At 48.0% G+C, this 19,864-nt stretch overlaps 1 protein-coding gene across 3 annotated transcripts in view; it reads right to left on the bottom strand.

Moving 5' to 3' along the window:
* Nucleotides 1–19,864, bottom strand: part of PKNOX1 (PBX/knotted 1 homeobox 1) — an 83,553-nt gene that overhangs the window by 34,776 nt on the left and 28,913 nt on the right. For 2 of the 3 annotated variants that reach the window (XM_077119004.1, XM_077119006.1), the window contains exons 2-5: nt 14,896–15,150; nt 13,671–13,779; nt 7,890–8,017; nt 3,146–3,317 (exon numbers count right to left, since the gene is read on the bottom strand). In XM_077119004.1, coding sequence (XP_076975119.1) covers nt 3,146–3,317; nt 7,890–8,017; nt 13,671–13,721 — 351 coding nt within the window. In that variant the 5' untranslated portion in view covers nt 13,722–13,779; nt 14,896–15,150. The remainder of the gene's footprint in view (nt 1–3,145; nt 3,318–7,889; nt 8,018–13,670; nt 13,780–14,895; nt 15,151–19,864) is intronic. The other variant, XM_077119005.1, reaches the window with a different exon arrangement.

Below are 19,864 nucleotides of genomic sequence, written 5' to 3'. Positions count from 1 at the left end.
GATGGACCCTCTGTGGTGACCATTCCCCTGGATGTGGACCCTCCGTGGTGACTGCCATCCTGGATGTGCACTCTCCATGGTGACTGCCACCTGGACATGAACCCTCCGCAAAGACTGTTCCCCTGGATATGAACCCTCCTCGGTGACCATCCATCCTGGATGAACCCTCCGTGGTGACCGTCCATCCTGGATGTGCACTCTCCATGGTGACTGCCACCTGGACATGAACCCTCCGCAAAGACTGTTCCCCTGGATATGAACCCTCCATGGTGACCATCCATCCTGGATGAACCCTCCGTGGTGACGGTCCATCCTGGATGTGGACCCTCCGTGGTGACTGCCATCCTGGATGTGGACCCTCCATGGTGACTGCCATCCTGGATGGACCCTCTGTGGTGACTGCCATCCTGGATGTGGACCCTCCGTAGTAACTGTCCATCCTGGATGTGGACCCTCCACAGTGACCGCCCCCAGATGTGGACCCTCCATGGTGACCGTCCATCCTGGATGTGGACCCTCCATGGTGACCGTCCATCCTGGATGTGGACCCTCCATGGTGACCGTCCATCCTGGATGGACCCTCTGTGGTAACTGTCCATCCTGGATGTGGAACCTCCACAGTGACTGCCCCCAGATGTGGACCCTCCATGGTGACCGTCCCTCTGCACAGCGGGTGTCCACTGCCACACAGCATCAAGAGCAGTTGATGTCTTTTTTTTCATTTCATTCTTTTTCTATTCATATTTCTTACTCACCTCAAGTAAACCATTTGTTTCTTAAAGACAAAAACATTTACATCCTAAAATGTCACAAAGTAAATGCTGATTTCATTTCTGAAAACCTTAAAATAATTTCTAAGAGTGGTATTGTAACAGTAACATATTTAAAGTAATATTGCAAGCTTAAAAGGTTTCTGAATGGAAACAGAACATGTCACCCCCACTACCACTGACCATGCACCTACAGAGAAACTTCCCTGCCCCCTGCCCTGAGCCAGGTCAGGATGACATGCACTCCTTCCCAGCTGCCTTAATCACATCATGGACCTGCTCTCACCACATACCCCCGTCCACCTCACAGCCCCACAGGAGGCCACCAACCCTCAGCCATCCTCCCAGTGCAGCCCTCCCTGGAGGGCAGCCTGGACTTGGCCACTTGCTTCTGTGGGAAGCCAGCAGGGGGGATGGGGTGTGACGTCGTCTGGGCCCAAGGACACTGCTCCTCCATCTGTGCTGCAAGCACCCGCCGCCCTCTGGGGAGAAGCCAGGAGGGAGGAGTTGAGGCTCCCCGGCAACCAGCACCCACCCGCGGTGCAGGGAGCCACTTTGGAAGCAGACCCTCAGTCAAGCCCCAGCTGGCATCCCAACCTCACCCTGCAGACTAGTCTGGAATTCCCACCTAGAGAACTGAGAGCAACAAGCCCTTTTAACTGTCCTTGGGCATCACTAAGCTTGCAGAATCTGTCACCCAGTGGGAGCTAACTTATGCACAAGTCTCCTTTCTCACCCACTAATGAGACTCATCTGCAAATCAAAAAGCCCAACAGTTGACCTGCTGTACCTCTGAACTTGGCTGCAGCCCTCCTACTGAGCCTTCTGGAAGGCTCTAGGATGGGCTAGCCTCTAGGACGGGAAGGGAATTAGCATGCTCTAGTCCCCCCCACCTTTGTCCTTGCCCACCCTCTCAGGCCTCATCCAGCACACCCGCTGGGGTGCATCATGAGGGACAGCGGTGGCGGCCAGAAGAAAGCAGCCTTTGCCAACTGCCACTTGGTCTCATAGAACTGCCTAAGGTAGGGGTGCAAAGGGAGGAGGCGCCTTCCTTACAAGCCAGAGAAGACACTAACCTCTAGTGAACTCAGAAAACACGCCCAAGTGGCCTCCTCCTTACCCTCAGGACCCCCACCAGGCTGTGGGGGCAGGTGGGCACCTCGCTCAGGCCAAGTGCAGCTGATTTTAACTCAGCCTTACAGTACAGAGAGGTCCAAAGGAAAAAAAAAACTATCTACGCCCATGTGCATGCACACTCAAAAGAAAGTCTAGTCCAGCCTGCTCCCTGCCTGGCCTTTCCCCCTTTGCATGCTGCTACGTGGAGGCCTCAACCTGGAACCCAAGCCTGCCCTCCCCTCCATAACCTTCTCTTCTGCTCCTCCTAATTCTACTTTCTCCCCTGCCTCTAGTATCCCCAGCAGCAAGTGGACAATGCTCCACCCTATTTATGAATCTCAGTGCTGGCTCGAACAACACACTGGCTGCAGGTACATTTTTCTGTCTGGCATCTGTGGCATCTCCAATTTGCTGTTTCCACAACTGCCCATAGTGTTTCTAACCAGGGTGACAACAACGAACTTCTCCCCAGCAGCCCCAGCAGCAGCTCACCACGCCTTCTGTGATCTCGCTGTGCAGCTCGGACCAACTGCCCTAAATGCAGCTCCTGGTGGGCCAGGTTAGGAGAGCTGCTGGGAGCACCCCAGCTCGGTTACCGGCTGCCCATGGCCAATAGCCGAGGGTTTAGCCATGCTGGCCTCCCTTTGCAATGATGAACTGGTCCATTAATAGAAGACTTCCTGAGAGGCAGGCTCTGCTGGGCACTCAGCTCCAGCCCTGTCAGGAACGCTGGGTCCTGCCCACCTGGGTGCAGAGCAGAGGCAAGCCGAGGACTCCGCTTCCCACTTACGGAGTTGAGGCCGAGACAGCTTCCACTTCTCACCGCAAAGGGGTGGGCCCTGCCTTCCCACTCAAAAACGAGGAAACAGGCTCAGAAACAGACAATTCATCCATAAAACCCAGGACAGGAGAGTGGAATATGTGGGAAAAAAAAAAAATCTAAAATCTAAGAGCACTGAAATTTAGTCAGGAACGGGGTGCCTTCCAGAAACCCTGTCCCGCTGACCAGGACCCTGAGCGTGACTGTGACTGGGGACCCAGGTGGCTCCCAGGCGGGGCACAAAGCAAGGTGGATGAGGCTTGGGGTGTCATCAAAAGTGCTCCCCAAATCTGGGAGAACATCTGCTTCCGCTCTGCAAGCAAATTCATTCACTCCCTAGCACACCTAGTGAGCCTCGATATTCAATCAGAGGTCTAAAATTTCACCAACAGATTTTAAATGAAGAAACAAAAAGTGAAAGTACATTTATTTTACTTACTAGATTGTCAGTTTCTGGATCTTCACAAAAGAAGGGCTTCCCTTCCTTTTCTTGCTTCCTCACAAAATTTTCAATATCCACATCAAAGCTGGCAGAGGTTGTGCCTTCAGAGCCCTGAGTAGACTGTTCACATTTTTCAAACAACAGTGCTAATAATGGAAAGAGCGGGTGCCTGGGGGAAGCAAAGAACAAAGGTCTCAGGTCCCCATGAGAGTGTGCTCACATGCATACATGCATGATTTTATTATCTTATGCAGCAGCTCTACTGAGCTGGAACTCGCTACCTTTTAAAGTGTAAAAACTCAGTTTTTAGTGTTTTCAGAGTTGTACAACAGCACCACACTCTAATTCGAGACATTTTCATCACCACAGAAGGAAATCCCAAACCCATCTGGAGCAGTCACTTCCCATTTCTCCCCTGCCACAATCCCTACAGCCTCTCACCTATTTTCCTTCTCTAAGGATTTGCCTGTTCTGGACATTTCACGTAAATGGAATCTTTGCCCACTTGTGTCTGACTTCTGTCACTTGGCATAATGTGTGCAAGGTTCATCAATGTTAGAGCGTGAACCATAACATCACTCTTTTCCACGGCCAGCTTGGAGCCCACTGCAGGGACAGACCACACCTTCTGTCTAACCGCTCATCTTCCGAGGGACACTGCAGTGGTCCCACTTTGGGGCTCTTAGGAAGGGCACAGCACGAACATGTGTGTACAAGTTTTTATGGGGACATGTGCTTCCAGTTCTCCTGGGCGCACACCCACAAGCAGAAAGGATGGGTCATACGGTGACTGCATGTGGAGCATTCTGAGGAACCACCTGTTTCCAATGCAGCAGCGCCATTTTACATCGCCACTACAACGCGGAGGGTTCCCGCGTCCCCACCCCCTCTCCGACTCGTTACTGCTGTCTGCTTTTCTCTGCTACAGTCAGCCAGCAGGGGTGAAGCGGCATCTCTGGTATTTAATCACATGATGGATAAAGGAATACACTCTTTTTTCCAACAAAAGCTCAGTCCGTGCAGTGGAAGGCCTCCTCAACTCAAGGTTAAACATATGCGCGACATTACCTTTGAATTTCTTATATACACTTCTTTACTCTCTAAACATTTGGCTCTTTAACTGTAATTTATTTTTGGAGGTAAAGTAAGGTAGCAACTCACTTTTTCTCTTTTTTTTCCAAATAGCCAACACTGCCTACATGTATTAATTCACCTTGTACCGATGTGAAAGGCCCCATTTATCCTATTTTCAGAATATACGCAGCTCTGTCTTGACTCTTGATTGTTAAACTGACATATATATTCCTATATTAATACACTAATGAGATGACTGTGGCTAACAGATTTTAAAGATCTGATAGTAGGAGTTCATTCACACTGTTCTTTTCTCCAAGTGTTATCAGTTATTCTTGTACATTTTTCTCTTACAGATACATTTTAGCATCAGTCTGTTCTGATTCTAAAATCTTAAATTCATAAATTGATTCAAGAAATACTAAATCCTCTACAACAGTAAGTGCTCTCCTCTAGGGAAATGAAACATTCTCCATTGACCAGGGTTTTTGTTTACATCCTATATTAAAGTTTTTTTAATAGTTTTCTTTATGTAGATAGAGTTCTGGCATATTCTTTAATAAAAGATTATTCCTATTGTTGTAGTTTTTGTAGCTATTATGAGTGGAGGTGTTTTTGAGATTTTAAGAATTAGATTAGTATTAGGGTATGTGAAATCTACTGATTTTTTATTCTCTTACTTTTTAGCAGTTTTATTTATTTCTTAATTATCCAACAGTAAAACGGACTCTTTTTGGTGTACAGATTCATCTGAGAGCCACCATACTCACGACACAGAGCAGCCCCCCCACCCCGAAACAGGCCTCCCCCGACCCTGGCCTGCGCTAGGCTGCTCCCTGCTCTTCACAGCGCTCTCGGATTGGTTGTGCGCACTCCAAAGAACACAGGTGAGACTGTTCTCATAACACATATCCATTATTACACGTATCAATATTCTGACCTTCCTATGGCTGAGTAATATTCTATCATACAGATATACCACCACTTGTCTACCCACCCACCCAGTTTCCTACAATTCTGAACCAAACTGACATAAACATTAGCAAAAGGGCAGGCCACAGTGGCTCAGCAAGTAAGAATGCTTGCCTGCCATGCCCAAGGACCCGGGTTCGATTTTCGGTGCCTGCCCATGTAAAAAAAGAAAAAAAAAATGCAAACAAACATTAGCATAAAGGATTTTGTGTGAACAGAAGCTTTCATTTCTCTAGGGAATATAGGGTTTTGCTGGTCACATAATAAGTCATAAGAAACTGACAAACCGTTTGCACCGCTACCAGCAATGTGTGAATTCCAGGGGCTCAGCATTCTTACCAGCACTTGGTGTTTTCTTGTCGTTTCGTCATTTGAGTAAGTGTGTAGTGGTACCTCGATGCAGCTTTAATTTGCATTACCCTAATGGCTGATTACACTGAACATTTTTTTCATGTGTTTTTTGGTATCCATCTATCCTCTCTGGTAAACTACCCATTCACATCCTTTGCCCATTTTTTATTGGGACTGCTCATCTTCTTACTGCTGATTTTTTTTTGTATGCTATATGATATGGGTCACATTTCATTCTTTTTCCATGTGACTGTTCCATTATTGCAGCACCATTTGCTGATTTTTTGTTTGTTTTTCTGTTTTTTGGGCTTACTGTTCACTTTTGAAAGTTCTTTAAATATTCTAGACACAAGTCCCTTGCCAAACATGTGATCTACAAGTATTTTTTTTCCCCCATTTGGTACTTGTCTTTCCATTCTCTTAATATTTGTGGTAGTGTAGGCATTTTAAAATTTTGATTAGGTCCAATTCATCAACTATTTCTTTTATGAATCATGCTTTTGGTTCCTTGCCAAAGAATTCTTTGCCTAACTTCAGGCCACAAAGACTTTCCGCTGGGTTTTCTTCTAAAAGTTTTACAGTTTAAAATTTGCACTTAGATTTATTATCAATTTTGAGTAAATTTGATAAGACATGAGGTTTAGGGTATGGATACATTTTGTTGTTGTTGCATAGGAATGTCCAATTGCTCCAACACCATTTCTCGACAGTCTATCCTTTCTCCTTTGAATTGCTTTTGTACCTGTCAAAGATTAAATGGACATACTTATGTAGCTCATTTACATTGATCTGTGTTTACCCCCTTCACAATACCACAATATCTTGAGGACTAACTTTAAGTAAATCATGAAATCAGGTAATTCAATTCCTCCAACACTCTTCTTTTTTTCAAAACTTTTTTTGCTGTTCTCTTGCCTTCCACATATAATTCACAATCAGCATCTAAATCTACCATAAATCCTGCTAAGACTGTAAATGAAATTGTGTTAAATCTATACATCAATTTGTGAAGAACATCTTAATAGTATGTTGAACATCCCAATCCATGAATATAGAACAATTCTCCATTAGGATTTCTCTTATTGCTTTCATCAGCATTTTATGGTTTTTAAAGTTTTCAGATTTTGTATATGTTTTGTCAAATTTATATCTAAATATTTCTTTCTTGGTGGGGGAATTCTTTTAAATAGTATTATCTTTTTAAATTTCAGTTTCCATTTATTCCTACAAAGGATAGGCTAAGCCTCCTTGTAATTATGCCTAAGAGTCACCCCCAGAGAACCTCTTCTGTTGCCCAGATGTGGCCTCTCTCTCTTAGCCAATTTGGCGGTTGAATTCAGTGCCCTCCCTCCTTCACGGGACACAATTCCCAGGGCTATAAATCTCCTTGGCAACATGGGATGGATGTTCCAGGATGAGCTAGAACCCAGCATCATGGGATTGAGACAGCCTTCTTGACCAAAAAGGGGAAGAGAGAAATGAAACAAAATAAAGTTTCAGTGGCTGAGAGATTTCAAACAGAGTTGCGAGGTTATCTTGGAGATTATTCTTATGCATTATATAGATATCTCTTTTCAGTTTATAATGTATTAGAGTGGCTAGAAGGAAGTACCTGAAACTGTTGAGCTGTGTTTCTGGTAGCCTTGATTCTCAAAGACATACGTATACAATACAGCTTTTACAATGTGATTGTGAGAACCTTGTGTCTGGTTTCTCCTTTTATCCAGGGTACAAACAGATGTGTAAAAAATAAAAAAATAGTGGGGAGGACACATGTGTTGAACTGTGTCACGTGCTTTTCTGAAGTGACTGGTATGCTCACGTGGTGGAGCTCATGGAACTCTGAGCATCGAACCAGCCTTGCACTCCCAGGAAGGACTCCACTAGATCACAATATATTATTCTTTTTAGTTATTGCTGCATTTGATTTGTTAATGCTTTTTTGAGGATTTTTATGTCTAAATTTGAGGGACATCGGTCTATGGTTGTTATTCGTGGGTTCTTCTTTTATTTTTGGTACTTTGTTTTAGTATTACAGACATGCCGAATTTATAAAATGAATGGAAAGTGTTCTTTCCTCTTCTATTTTCTGGAAAAGATTGCATAGAATTGCTATCTTTCTTTATTCTTTACATATTTGATAGAATTCTGCAGTAAAACCATTGAGTCTGAAGATTTTACCTAAAATGCAGATTTATATTCCAAAACTTTCGAGTACAGTTATCACATCCTAATGATACCTGACTACGCTGCCTTGTTGACAGCTCTAGCATTCCATTTAACAAGGTTTTCTATTCTCTTTATTCCACTTAGGCCTCTACACACTTCACATCTCAAGAACTACCTATAAATGGCCTGCTTGTCTGCATCCATTGGTGTCTGAGATTCCACGGGGGGAGGGCTCACTCCTCCTGCATCAGGTTCACAGCAGTTGGGATCTTGTTCTGTTTTTAACTCTGTTACGACTTGCATCTGGAAAAGGAGAATAAATTTTGTTCAAACCCAAAATAAACTGCTGCTGAGCATTCTATTTTCAAACAGGAATACAATGGCGATGGTAAACTGTCAGACAGTTACACGGCTAGTCAAGATGTAGAGACTACTGCCAATGAAATGTCCTTGAATTTAATATGCTTTTAAAATGGAGAAATAAATGTCAAATTTCCAAACTATTTAAGAACTGAGATAATCAAGAACCAAAATGCTTATGATTTTCAAAATCGTAGTGACTACACACTGCCAAGGGAGTTGCGCACGTGCGTGCGCACGCACACATGCACACACACCGTTGCGCCCAGTCTCTTCTCAGCCTGCCTCTTCCCATTCATAATGTTGCAGGAACTGAGAGATAAACAAATGGTCCAGGTTCTTCCCATTATAGAGAAGAGGCAAACCCAACATGCCAACTATGTGCAACAAGGCTGGAATTCTAACTATCAAACCTCTGCAATACATAAGCCACAAAAATGTGTTTATGTTTCTGTATTCAAAAAGTAAAAACCAGTTGTATCTAAAGAAACTGTACAGAAAAAAACAGTAGAGTCAGAGTAAACTTAAGAGGAAGACTTAATAATACTATCATTTAAACAAGCTATATGTTTGTCACTTAGGTAAAATCATTTAAATCTTTAAACTTAAGCTATTAGTTTTACCAAAACCTTGCTATAGAGTTCTCGTCACCTGGGCACAGAACACCCTCCCACCTGAGTCATGGCCACCCGCCCTGACAGAATGACAGAGTGTCTCACTGCAGCCCCTGGACCATGGCCATGGGGCTGGGGTGGGGGGGTGGGGTTAGCCCTGCAGGTCCAGGCCCCTGTCCATTTGTTCTCTTCTCTCCAACAGTCTAGAATGACCCAAGAAGGTTTCCATTCTGTGCTAGAAGAGTGCTGTTTTTGGATGCTATCCATGTACTTGGGAAATTGTCTTTTTCCCTTCAAAAAAGCCTTAAAAGATTTCTTTCCATATTTTTTTAAATGAAGGTAAAAAAAGAGAAACATCAAGGTCCAAACAGAGTAAAGGGTATTTCGATTATGATGCATCTATGGCTCTAGAAGAGCATTTAAAATAATATTCACAAAAAGTTTCCCATATCCTGGGAAAACACTTAACTATTCAAAGAGAAGCATTTTCACGTGCTCGTGGGCTGTGAGCCTGCCTGCATGCCAGCCCTGCTCGAGGCAGATGGATGCCAGGAGGCAGAGGGGACAGTCATGGTGCTGGGTATGTCAGGAGGTGGTGCTGCTACAGGAGGGGGACAGAGATGGTGGGCTGCAGGCAGCAATACAAAATAGAGTGGGCAGGGGATTAAGCAAGCTTTGAAGGGCCCAGGGAAGAAGAGTGAAAAAAAGATGCTCTCCCCAAGGGAAGGGGACTTGGGGGGCGTGTGCACTTCAGTGGGGGCTGTTGTCAACCTGCTGATCAGGGAGCCAGGTGGCCCTTCTGAGTGGTCACCACTGCAAAGGGGTAGAATATTCTCACCCACAGGGAAGGGTGGGACAGTGTCCTCAGAGGACTCGGGAGTGGGGGCACAGGAGCAGGGCTGTGAACTCTTCCACGTGGAGACTTTTTTTTTTGGCATGCTATACGGTGGGAGTCACATTTCATTATTTTTCCATGTGAGTATCCGAGTGTGGTGGAAAGAGAATATTTAGAGTCATATACGTCACCAGAGGGAAAGCTGGAGGTGAAAACATGGAGTGGACAAGTCCCCGATTAACTGTGCAATATAAAAGAGTTCTTTCATGAACTAGAGCAATTGTACAACACTATTACAAGTAGTAATAATAGAAGGGTATGTGGGGGAAAAATGTACCTATTGCAAACTATGGACTACAGTTAACAGTATATTTTAATATTCCTTCACCAACGGTAACAAATGTACTACATTAATACTATGGATCAATAATAGGGGAAGATAAGGGGTATGGAAGAACTCGGGTTTTCTTTTTAATTTTTATTTCTTTTCTGAAGGAATGATAATGTTCTAAATTTGATCACGGGGCTGAATGCACAGCCATGTGCTGATACTGTGAGCCAGTCATTGTACACTTCAGATGGTTTCTATGCTGTGTGAATATATCTCAATAAAACTGCATTTTTAAAAAAGTGTGCTGAGCAGAAATGAGTGCATATGAAAGGCTGCAGGGCGAGGCCCCTGGGCTCCAGCCAGGAAGCAGAACTGGAGGGCGGGGGGTGGGGGGGGAGGACATGAGGGCTTAGACAAGGCTGGTCAGCAGGGGCCAGATGACAGCACAGTCTGGACTCCCCTGAATCCATGGGAGCCACAGCAGGGTCTAGGCAGGGGACATAAAGAGACTTGCGTTTTAGGAAAAAAAAAGTGTGCAGAAATATCAAAGACTTCCAAGGTTAACAGAGCAGGCTGAAACCATACACAGAATTTCCCTCCCTCAGTTCCTATTAAAAGAAGCAAAAAACATTTTTAAAAAGCCAACAAAAACACACACAGAACTAGAGAGTTCTGTAGAGACAGTGGGAAGCATACAAGGGACGGCAGGAGATTGGCAGCCCAGGGAGGGACAAGGGCAGGCTGAGTGGAGGAGCGGCGAGCCTCAATACCACATGGGGAGGCAGGAGTCAGCATTCAGCTGGAAACACACCCCACGCTGGGCAGTGACCCAGGGTTCTGGTCACTCTCACCAGCATCCTCAAGTCTGGAGTCATGGGAACTGGGCTGCCTACCTCCTGGGAAACAGGAAAGCCAACCATAGGGCGGGGCCTCCTCCACAGACACGGCCTCTCCAGGGCTCTGAGGAGGGCGCTGGGAGTGGGGGTTGAGTCAAACCCTGTAGGGAACCCCAGCCCTGCCCCCCACCCCAGCCCACCCAGGTGTCGAATGAACCCTACCGGGCAAAAAGCCCTGATTCAGAACACACAGACCACGGAACAGACTCTCAGATGTGCCGAGAAGGATGCAGCGCGCCCAGTTGGGCTTCTCCTCCTGCCTGCGCACCCTCCCACTCCTTCAGTGACAGAACACAGATCCCCAGGCTTCCAGCTGTGGGTTCAAGGGAAAAACCCTCTCATTCAGTGGGAGAACAGCTGGTAGAAGCCGCTGGAGATGCTGGCGCGACACTATGCATGTAACAAACACTCTGAGCTGTACATGTAAAGGAGGTAAAATGGGAAGTGGTGTGTTGTATACATGTTACCACAATACAGATTTTAAAAAAAAGACGCCACCCCCCTTATATCAAAGAAAACAGAAGGCTTAGGCTCGCCATGCAGCACGAGCATTGTACAAGGCATGGCATGAACCAGTGCCAAACGCATTGCTGGTGTCGGGGTGGGATGAGGGAGGAGTACAACCAGCAAAAGACCAAAAACAAAAAAACAAAGGTCAAAACACTCAACATAGAAAAAGCTACACATGAATGAGCAAAAGAAAAGTCCTCATAATTGCCTCATGCCATTGCTATTCAACTTAAGTTGATAAAAGAACTGAGATTTAAAAGGCATTTAAAAAAAAACAGCTTACAGACCTAAGAAAACAAATCAAAGCCTAATATCATTATAGAACCCACAAGGTAGCAAAAAAACAAAACAGAACCAATGCCAATAAAGATGCAGAAGAGCAATCTGACACAATCACAGCATGCATGGATGGAAAAGTCAAAGAAACCAAGGCAAAGGAAGAAAAGGTAATCGATATGGAAGACAGACAAAAACAATCCAGCCTAAGGATAATTATGTCTATGAGGTAGAAAATACAACAAACACAACGAGTAGAACATCCTGTTTTCAAAGAGAGGTTTCCTGAAATGGATAAAGAACTAAATCTGCAGCTCAAAAGGCACATACACTCCAGAATAATCAGATAGAGAGTGTACAAAGCAAGATGCATTCCAGTTCCATGGTATTCAAGGGCTTAAAGACAAATTCCACAGCCATTTATACAGATAAAACATATACCCTACAAAGGGGGAACTGCGTGGCCTTAAAATTTCCCATGGCAGCTTTGGGAAAAGGAAAAGGTGTGAGTCAGTGAATTATTCCCAACAGAAAAGTCACTCAAGTGTAAAAGCAACAGGAAGGGGGGTGGTGCATGGGTAGTTCAGTGGCAGAATTCTCACCTGCCATGCAGGAGAGCCGACCCAGGCCCCCACCCCAGAATAAAAACATTCAGCAAATGGTACTGCAATAACAGGACATTCACATGGAAAAAGAATGAACTGTGACTCACACAACACAGCATACCAAAATAAAAAAGGCAACAGGAAAACATCTTGAGACGTGAAGGAACTCCAAGGCCATGGTATGTGCCCAGGGCCAGTCCGAGAACACAACGGGTGACCAGCTGCCCAGCTGACCCTCCCCCCCATTCTCCTCCAGGACAGGGGCACTGACCCGAAGGCTGGCAGTCGGAGTGCGGCAAGGGGGCTCCTGGAACAGGGGAGGCTGAGCTCACCCCCTCCATCGCCACCACACCCCCTTCCCTGCCCCCACTACAGCATCTTCCACACAGCCTCGCTCCTCAGCACACTCACTACGCCGTGGCTGAATGTCCAATAGACAAGCTGAAATAACACTGACCCAAACAAAGCAAACAAAGTGGAGGAAGCGCCTGTTTCTGCGACTGCTTACGGTCTTGTCATTTTCCGATAAATAGGGTGCCCACAGCACTCTCCTGCTAGAGGCTCAGCACACCACAGGACCAGAAAGACTAGTCAGTTAATAGAGAGATTTTCCTTCACTGGAACAAACACAACTCAATTTTCTTGTTGTGGCTAGAAAATAGGATAGAGGAATCAGCCTACAAATGATGCTCTATGTATAAAGCAAGGGGTCTGTACAAGGGCAGACCAAGCCCACCAGCTGGTCAAGTGTGCACCAGTGACAGAAGTGCCAGGCCTGCCTGCAGCCATGAAGCTGGCCCAGTGCTGACAACCCGAGCCTCTGAGCCCCAACCCCAGGCCCAGTGAGGTGCTGGGGCACAGACAACTCTCCACACCTCTGTAGCTCCTTAATAGCACAGGAATACGTGTGTGATGAGCCACACTCTGTGCCAAGCATGGTGACTGTCCCCATTTGGAGGAAAAGAAAAAAAGGAAGCAATTTGCCTCAGGAAGGAAAACAAATGGTAGCTCTTTTTACATCATGCTTGTCAAGAAGAGTCAGAATTCTCTCAGCTTGAAACCCAATCAGGTGAAAATAACTAGACTTGCAGTGGAGAAGCATTCACATGTGCGTGGGGCGACCTGTGACACAGTTGCCTAGGTCCTCCCACGCCCCCACCGGGGACATGGGACCACAGGCTCTATCCCAAAGCAGGTCACGTGGGTCACTTAGACTAGTACTGGCAAAGCTGTAATTATCAGAACCATACAGCTTTTCTTTAAAAGCAACAGGACTTGTCAATATTGACAATAAAAAAGGCAAATTCCCATGAGACTCATGATTTGGGGGAGGCAAAATTAGTGGCCATCTGGGGAGCAGTGATGAAAGTAACTTGAGAATTTCCACAGCTGACCTTTCCAAACACCAGCATATAACAAATGGTCTAACAGGCTTTAACCTGGACCTGCAACATCGAGGACCCTGCATCACAGCTGCCCGGAGCAGCTGTTCACTGCGGCGCAGGTAAGAAAGCAGTCGGGGCGCTCACTTGCTGCGTGTCTTGGTAGCTGTCCACACCCAGTCTCTGTGGAGCCATCATGGTTAACGAGAGCTTGGTGCTAAGACATCAAATCATTTTGATCAAAAGCAAACGCTGTCTGGGAAAACAGAAGCAGGAAAATATCAGTTAACAGCTGCAGAACATTTTTTTGTTTCTTCTTCTATAGCACCCATACAATTTTTAAAAAAAAAATACATGTCTTCTATTTTTTCAGCCACCTTAGAGCTACTTTATAAACCCAACCTCATTGGCAGTACTCACTCATCTACTGACCACTTAGGTGTCCTTGTACCAGGCCTGCCTCGTCCCTCCCTTGTCATCACCTTTGCAGCCGTCTGGAATTACTCCCTCACCAATAACTAGTAAATGACTTACAGGCGCAGATGCTGCTCTGGGCCCCAGGACACAGCAGCAACCCAGGTGGCAAGACCCCACATCTCGCGGCAGGCGAGGTGGGGAGAGGACAACAGAGAGCACCAGACAGGCCCCGCGTCGCGCTGAGCCAGCGCCTCACACCTGAGCTGAATGGGGAGCCCCAGCAGGATCCAGGGCGTCCAGCCTCACGGTGGCGGGGAACCAGCCAGCCATTCTCTGGGCACTGTGCACCACTCGACTTGACTGCTCCCAGCTGGGGCCCGGGAGCCTGAGCGGTGACCGGCCAGGCCGCAGGGCCGGCAGGAGGCAGTGCGGTGTTCGGCCTCAGCAGCGTCTCTCCAGGCCCGCCTCTCCCGCTCGTTGTGGAAAAGACGTGAGGAAGGTGAACCCATCCCTTCCTTCACACTTGGGCAAGCATTTACTACATGTCAGACGCTGCCCCATGCCTGGGAATATAACAGGCAGACAGCTCAGGGTCCTGTCCTGCCAGAGCTTCGATTAGGAAGAGATATAAACACAGACAGGTCAGTGACAGGAACGTGCCAGAAGGTAAGGAACTGAGGGAAACAGCAAGGCAGGTACAGGAAATGATGGGGATGGGACGCCTCCAAGGACAGACCTGCAGGGAGGTCAGGAGTGATCCACCCCATTCCTGGGGGATGTGGGGCTCACCTGAGAGCCTGTGGGAGACTGGGGTAGTGGAGCAGAGCAGTGAAAAGGGAAGGGAAGACACAGGACAGACAGTCGTGACTCACAGGGGCCCTGGTGAAGACCTGCAGGGTGTTGCAAGGGAGATGGGAAGCTGCGAAGGGGCTGAGCCCAGCGTGGCATGACTTACGCTTCAGGAGGCTCCCTCCAACAGCTGTGTACAGAACAGACTGCGTGGCAGGTCGGGACAGCAGAGCTGGTGGGAGGCTGTCAGCCTGGAGTGGGGAGGCGAGGTGGTGGATGGAGATGCAGCCAACAGGGCGTGCGATGGGCTGGAGGCACGGGCAGAGGAGGCTGGGGGCTCCAAGCGCTCCACCCAAGCAATGAGAAGAGCAGCACTGTGTTTCCTGAGATGACGCCGGCTGGGCAAAGCAGGTTCTGTATCCTGGGAAGCAGAAAGCAGGAGTCGGGAGAGTTTAGATTTGAGGTGTGCTCAGACATCCAAGTCGGAATTGGGAACAAATAAGTTAGGTCTGCAGATATGGACTTGGCAATTGGAGTGGGGTTGAATGCCATCCCCCAAAAGCCACATCCAAGTCCTAACCCTGGTACCCTGGAAGGGGTCTGATCTGGAAATCAGGTCTTTGCAGACGTGATCCAGTTTAAGGATCTTAGGATGAGACCATCCTGGGTTTAGGGAGGGCCTGAATCTGATGACGGCCATCCTTATAAGAGAAAAGGGGCGATTTGGCACATGCAGAAAACATGGCCACATGGAGACGGAGGAAGGGATTGTAGAGCCGGACCCATTAGCCAAGGGATGCCAAGGATGGCCAGCCATCATCAGAAGCTGGGAGAGAGGCATGGGCCAAACTCAGCCTCAGAGCCTCTGAAAAGAACCAACACGGCCAACAGCCTGATCTCAGCCACCTGGCTGCCAGAACTGTGAGAGGAAATTTCTGTTGTTTCAAGTCACTCGGTCTGTGGTCATCTGTCAGAGCAGCCTCAGAAAACCAGGACAATGCGAGAAGCCGCCAGACTGCGTGAACCACCCAGGAAGTGGCAGAAGGTGGGCCATGCAAGAGGACTTGGTCAGGAGACCTGGAGGATCAGCCAAGGACACAAAGAGCAGCCAAGTGGTCAGGAGGGGAACCAAGTGGGGCTGCAGAGGCCCCAGGAAGAAAGGCCGCCCTGGGGGGGCAGTCAGCCATGTGGACACAGTGGAGTGGCCAGGGGAGGCTGAACCAGAGACCGCCCGACTCAGCAGTCCCACTGCTGGGAAATGACGTACACTGTGCACATAACACAGCGCTGGGAATGGCATGCCCAGCATGCCACCAGCTGGAGAACTCTTCGGAAGCCACTTCCCGCACAGGCGTGGCACAGTGGATAAGAGCACACCTGTAAAACGGGACACACGCCAGCAGGATGAAGCAGCCCTTCACGAACTGATGAGGCATAATCACCAAAGCTATCCTCTGTGGCCCCTAGGCACCTCTTTCTTGAGTTAACCCAAGACCCTGAACATCTGCAAACTCATCCTGGAACATTTCCTAACATCTCTGCCCTGCGCGCACCCTCCGCCCAATGCCTGCTCCCCTCCATCTCAGCCACCTCACCTCAGGCCTCTGCTAAGGTTGTGGGAGCCTCGGGGCAGAACCCATCATGCACACTCAGCCAGCAGCACCCTTCTCACCACCCCACCTCCCCCTGGGACATTCCCCAGCCCAAACTTGCCCCAAGGACTTGCCCCACCTCTGGGATGCATCTCACCTTGTCCAGGAAGCCTTCTGGACAGCCCCCAAGCCTTCCCAAAGCACCCATGTAGCTGGGCACCATCTTGTTTATTCAGACTATGCACTCCTCAGGGGCCAAAGGCCCTTCTGTTGCAAATCCCCTACCACTAGCACGGTATCTTAAGTGTGATAGACACTAAATAAAAATGAGGTTTTACAAAGATGATTCAACTAGACCTCAAACAAACCACTGCTCTAGCAAATTTTTGGACTCAGAATTTGCAACAGCTTTGCTCGCCTCATACAATGTTTCTCCATTTCACTTTGGGTGTTTCTCGTTTTTGGTGCTGGTAGCCAAATGGTGGTGGAATGTCCGCTTCTCGGGGCCGGGACCCGTGTCCGAGGCAACCATGTGTCTGTGCAGAGGTGGACAGCCATATGCCTGCGCCGCGCCCCGAAGGCCATGCTCACGTCCTGGCCCGCGTCCTGTGGGGGTGGGCCCGTCCCTCCACAGGAGCCTGGAGGTGTCCCCATGGGTGCAGCGGTGAGGTCTTCAAAGGCTTCTCTTCAGAGGAGGCCACACTGAATCAGGCTGAGGTCTGGCCAGCAACCGGAATTCCAACTCAGGGCAGAGGGGCCAGAAGTCGGCGGAAATGCGAGCAGCAGACCCTCAGCCTGCGGCAGAGGGTGGCCGGAGCGCGAGACCCGGGGGGCGCCGGCCCTGCTGACATCTTGCTGTGGGACTTCCAGCCTCCAAAACGGGGAGCGATCACATCCCTGCCTTTAAGCCACCACTGTGAGGTGGTGTCACAGCAGCCCAGGGCTGAGACAGCCACCAAGAAATAGACTGAAGAGGCCTTGGGAATAACCTGCAAATCCTTCGTCTATTTAAGGAAAGATGAGGACGTTAAAGGAAAAAGTGCTTTTACCTCCATAAATGTCAGGGAAACCCCGCAGACACTGAGCCCCCCTCGCTGCCTTCCTGGCTTCACTCTCGTACCCACGGTGGGACACCAAGTAAGAGTGCGTGAAAGGAAAACCGACACTCGGGACGCGCCTCTGTGTTCAAGGCACTCTTTACATGTGCCACTTCAGTTAATCCCACAGAAACTCAGCAAGCAGCTGGGACTGCACCTCAGAGAGGGCGGCCAGGGCGAGGGCACGACGGCAGGGCTGAGCCACGCTTGTGGTCCCCTTGGAGGCCCCTACCACAGCCACACCAGGGCAAATGGAGCGTCCCATCCTCAATTGCCTACTGAAAGTCTGGACACCATTCACAACAGAAAAGACAACTATTTCATAAAACTTTTCCTCAAAAAAACAGATACCTGCCCACACCCACACAAAAAGCACGAAACTCCCTTATGTGCATCAGCCCAACAGTCCCTCCCCAGACAAGGCTGGCATGAACAGCACATGGGGGGCTTCCTGGGTTACCGTCCCCTGTAAATCTCCCAGGATGTGGCCCAGCACGAAATGTGATCAGAACACACCGTTCTACGTCAGAGGTCAGGCTAGCCTAGAAACATGAGTGGCACAGAGTTGGGATCTACTTGCGGACTAGCTGCGAACCCCAACACTGGTTCCTGTGCAGTCAGGCTCCAAGCGCAGCCAGCAAGCAGGAAGTCAGGCAGCAGGACCTCGGCGTCACGCAGAGACGCAGAGCCACCGCAGGGCCAGAGCCACTCGGCCAGGGCCAGTCCCCTGTGCACATTTTCAAGTCTCTCACCTTTAACTCGGTTAAAGGACGACCGAATCACAAATGTATGTGCCTTGGAAGCTAAAGACAGGGTACCTGCTTCAGAGAGACTGAGCCTTCCCTGAAGCCCTACGTGTACATTCTGGAATAGGAAGTGAGAGCTCTGGGCCCTTTCCCCCAGAAGAGACTGTGCTCACACCCCAGAGTAAAGGCCTCCCCGTAGCGGGGACAGAGGGCCAGCCTCCAGCCCTCCAGGTACGCTCCAGCCTTGGTTCAGCTTCCTCTCCCCTGCCAGCCACAAGGGCACACGAGGACCTCATGGGCCACCTCCTGGGGAAGAGGGCAGGGAGGCCTGCACCCACCCAGAGAGGCATGCTGTCTCTCAGAATGCACACACCACACACTGCACACACACTTATACACACCACACACTACACGTACATACACATATACACCTCACACTACACATGCATACACATATATACCCCCCACACTACACATACATACATATACACGTTGAAAAATACACACACACACACTGATACAAACTACATACACATGCACACACACATACAGACACCACATATTCACTAACAGACATCACACACACATCAAACATCTGCCCTTCTAGAAGTAGATGTAATATCCAATTTCAAAGCAAAAGCCTGGTGGTTCCCTGAAACTTCAGGTATTTATGTGACACCTGAGACTCAGAGTGAGAGCACTGAAGCCAGGAGTGTCGGCACTACCCCATTCAGCAACTATTAAAACAGCTGAAAAACTGAACAGACTTCATCTAGAGATATGAATGAGGCTGATCTAGACGAGACTAAAGTAAATCAAAATACTGGGTAAAGGATGATATGGCCCAGATTTTCAAACTTCAACTTCTATGTGAGATCAAAGGAGAGATGTTTATTTGGTGCAAAACTTACATTTTGGGTAGCACATTATCTAATTTAACATGCATGGTCAGTTTACTTGAACACCATAATTACATGGAATCTTGAAAAGGACATGAAATCTTGTTGGTTTGTACAGGTTACTATGATATACCGATATATTGCAGAGTAATCGAGGCAGTGAATAAAAATAGTATCTGCAAAGATCCCTTGGAGGACTGGGAAGAAAGGAGAAAATTTCAACTTCCCCATCTGGGGAATTCCTGATATTCTTGAATTGTGGTGACAACGAATTCAATAGGCTGAGCTGTGGATACTGGGATCCACCCCTATGAAGCTTATTCCTGCAAAGGATAGGCTAAGCCTACTGATAATTATGCCTAAGAGTCACCCCTGGAGAACCTCTCGTGTTGCTCAGATGTGGCCTCTCTCTCTAAGCCAACTAGGCAGGTAACTTCGCTGCCCTCCCCCACTACATGGGACCTGATTCCCAGGGATGAGCCAGGACCCAGCATCTTCAGAATGAGAAAGCATTCTTGACCAAAAGAAGGAAGAGAGAAATGAGACAAAATAAAGTTTCAGTGGCTGAGAGATTTCAAAGTCAGGAGGTTATCCTGGAGATCGTTCTAATACATTATAGATACATCCTTTTTTTAGTTTATGGTGTATTGCATTGGCTCGAGGGAAGTACCTGAAACTGTTGAGCTGTGTTCCAGTAGCCTTGATTCTTGAAGAAGACTGTGTAACTATAAAACTTTTACAGTGCAACTATGTGATTGTGAAAACTCTGTGTGTGATGCTCCTTTTATCTGAATGATGAGT

Source organism: Tamandua tetradactyla, chromosome 10, assembly GCF_023851605.1.
Source record: "Tamandua tetradactyla isolate mTamTet1 chromosome 10, mTamTet1.pri, whole genome shotgun sequence".
Lineage (NCBI taxonomy): Eukaryota > Metazoa > Chordata > Mammalia > Pilosa > Myrmecophagidae > Tamandua > Tamandua tetradactyla.
The sequence above is the reverse complement of the archived record's forward strand: the minus strand, read 5'-3'. Positions and strand labels throughout refer to the sequence as shown.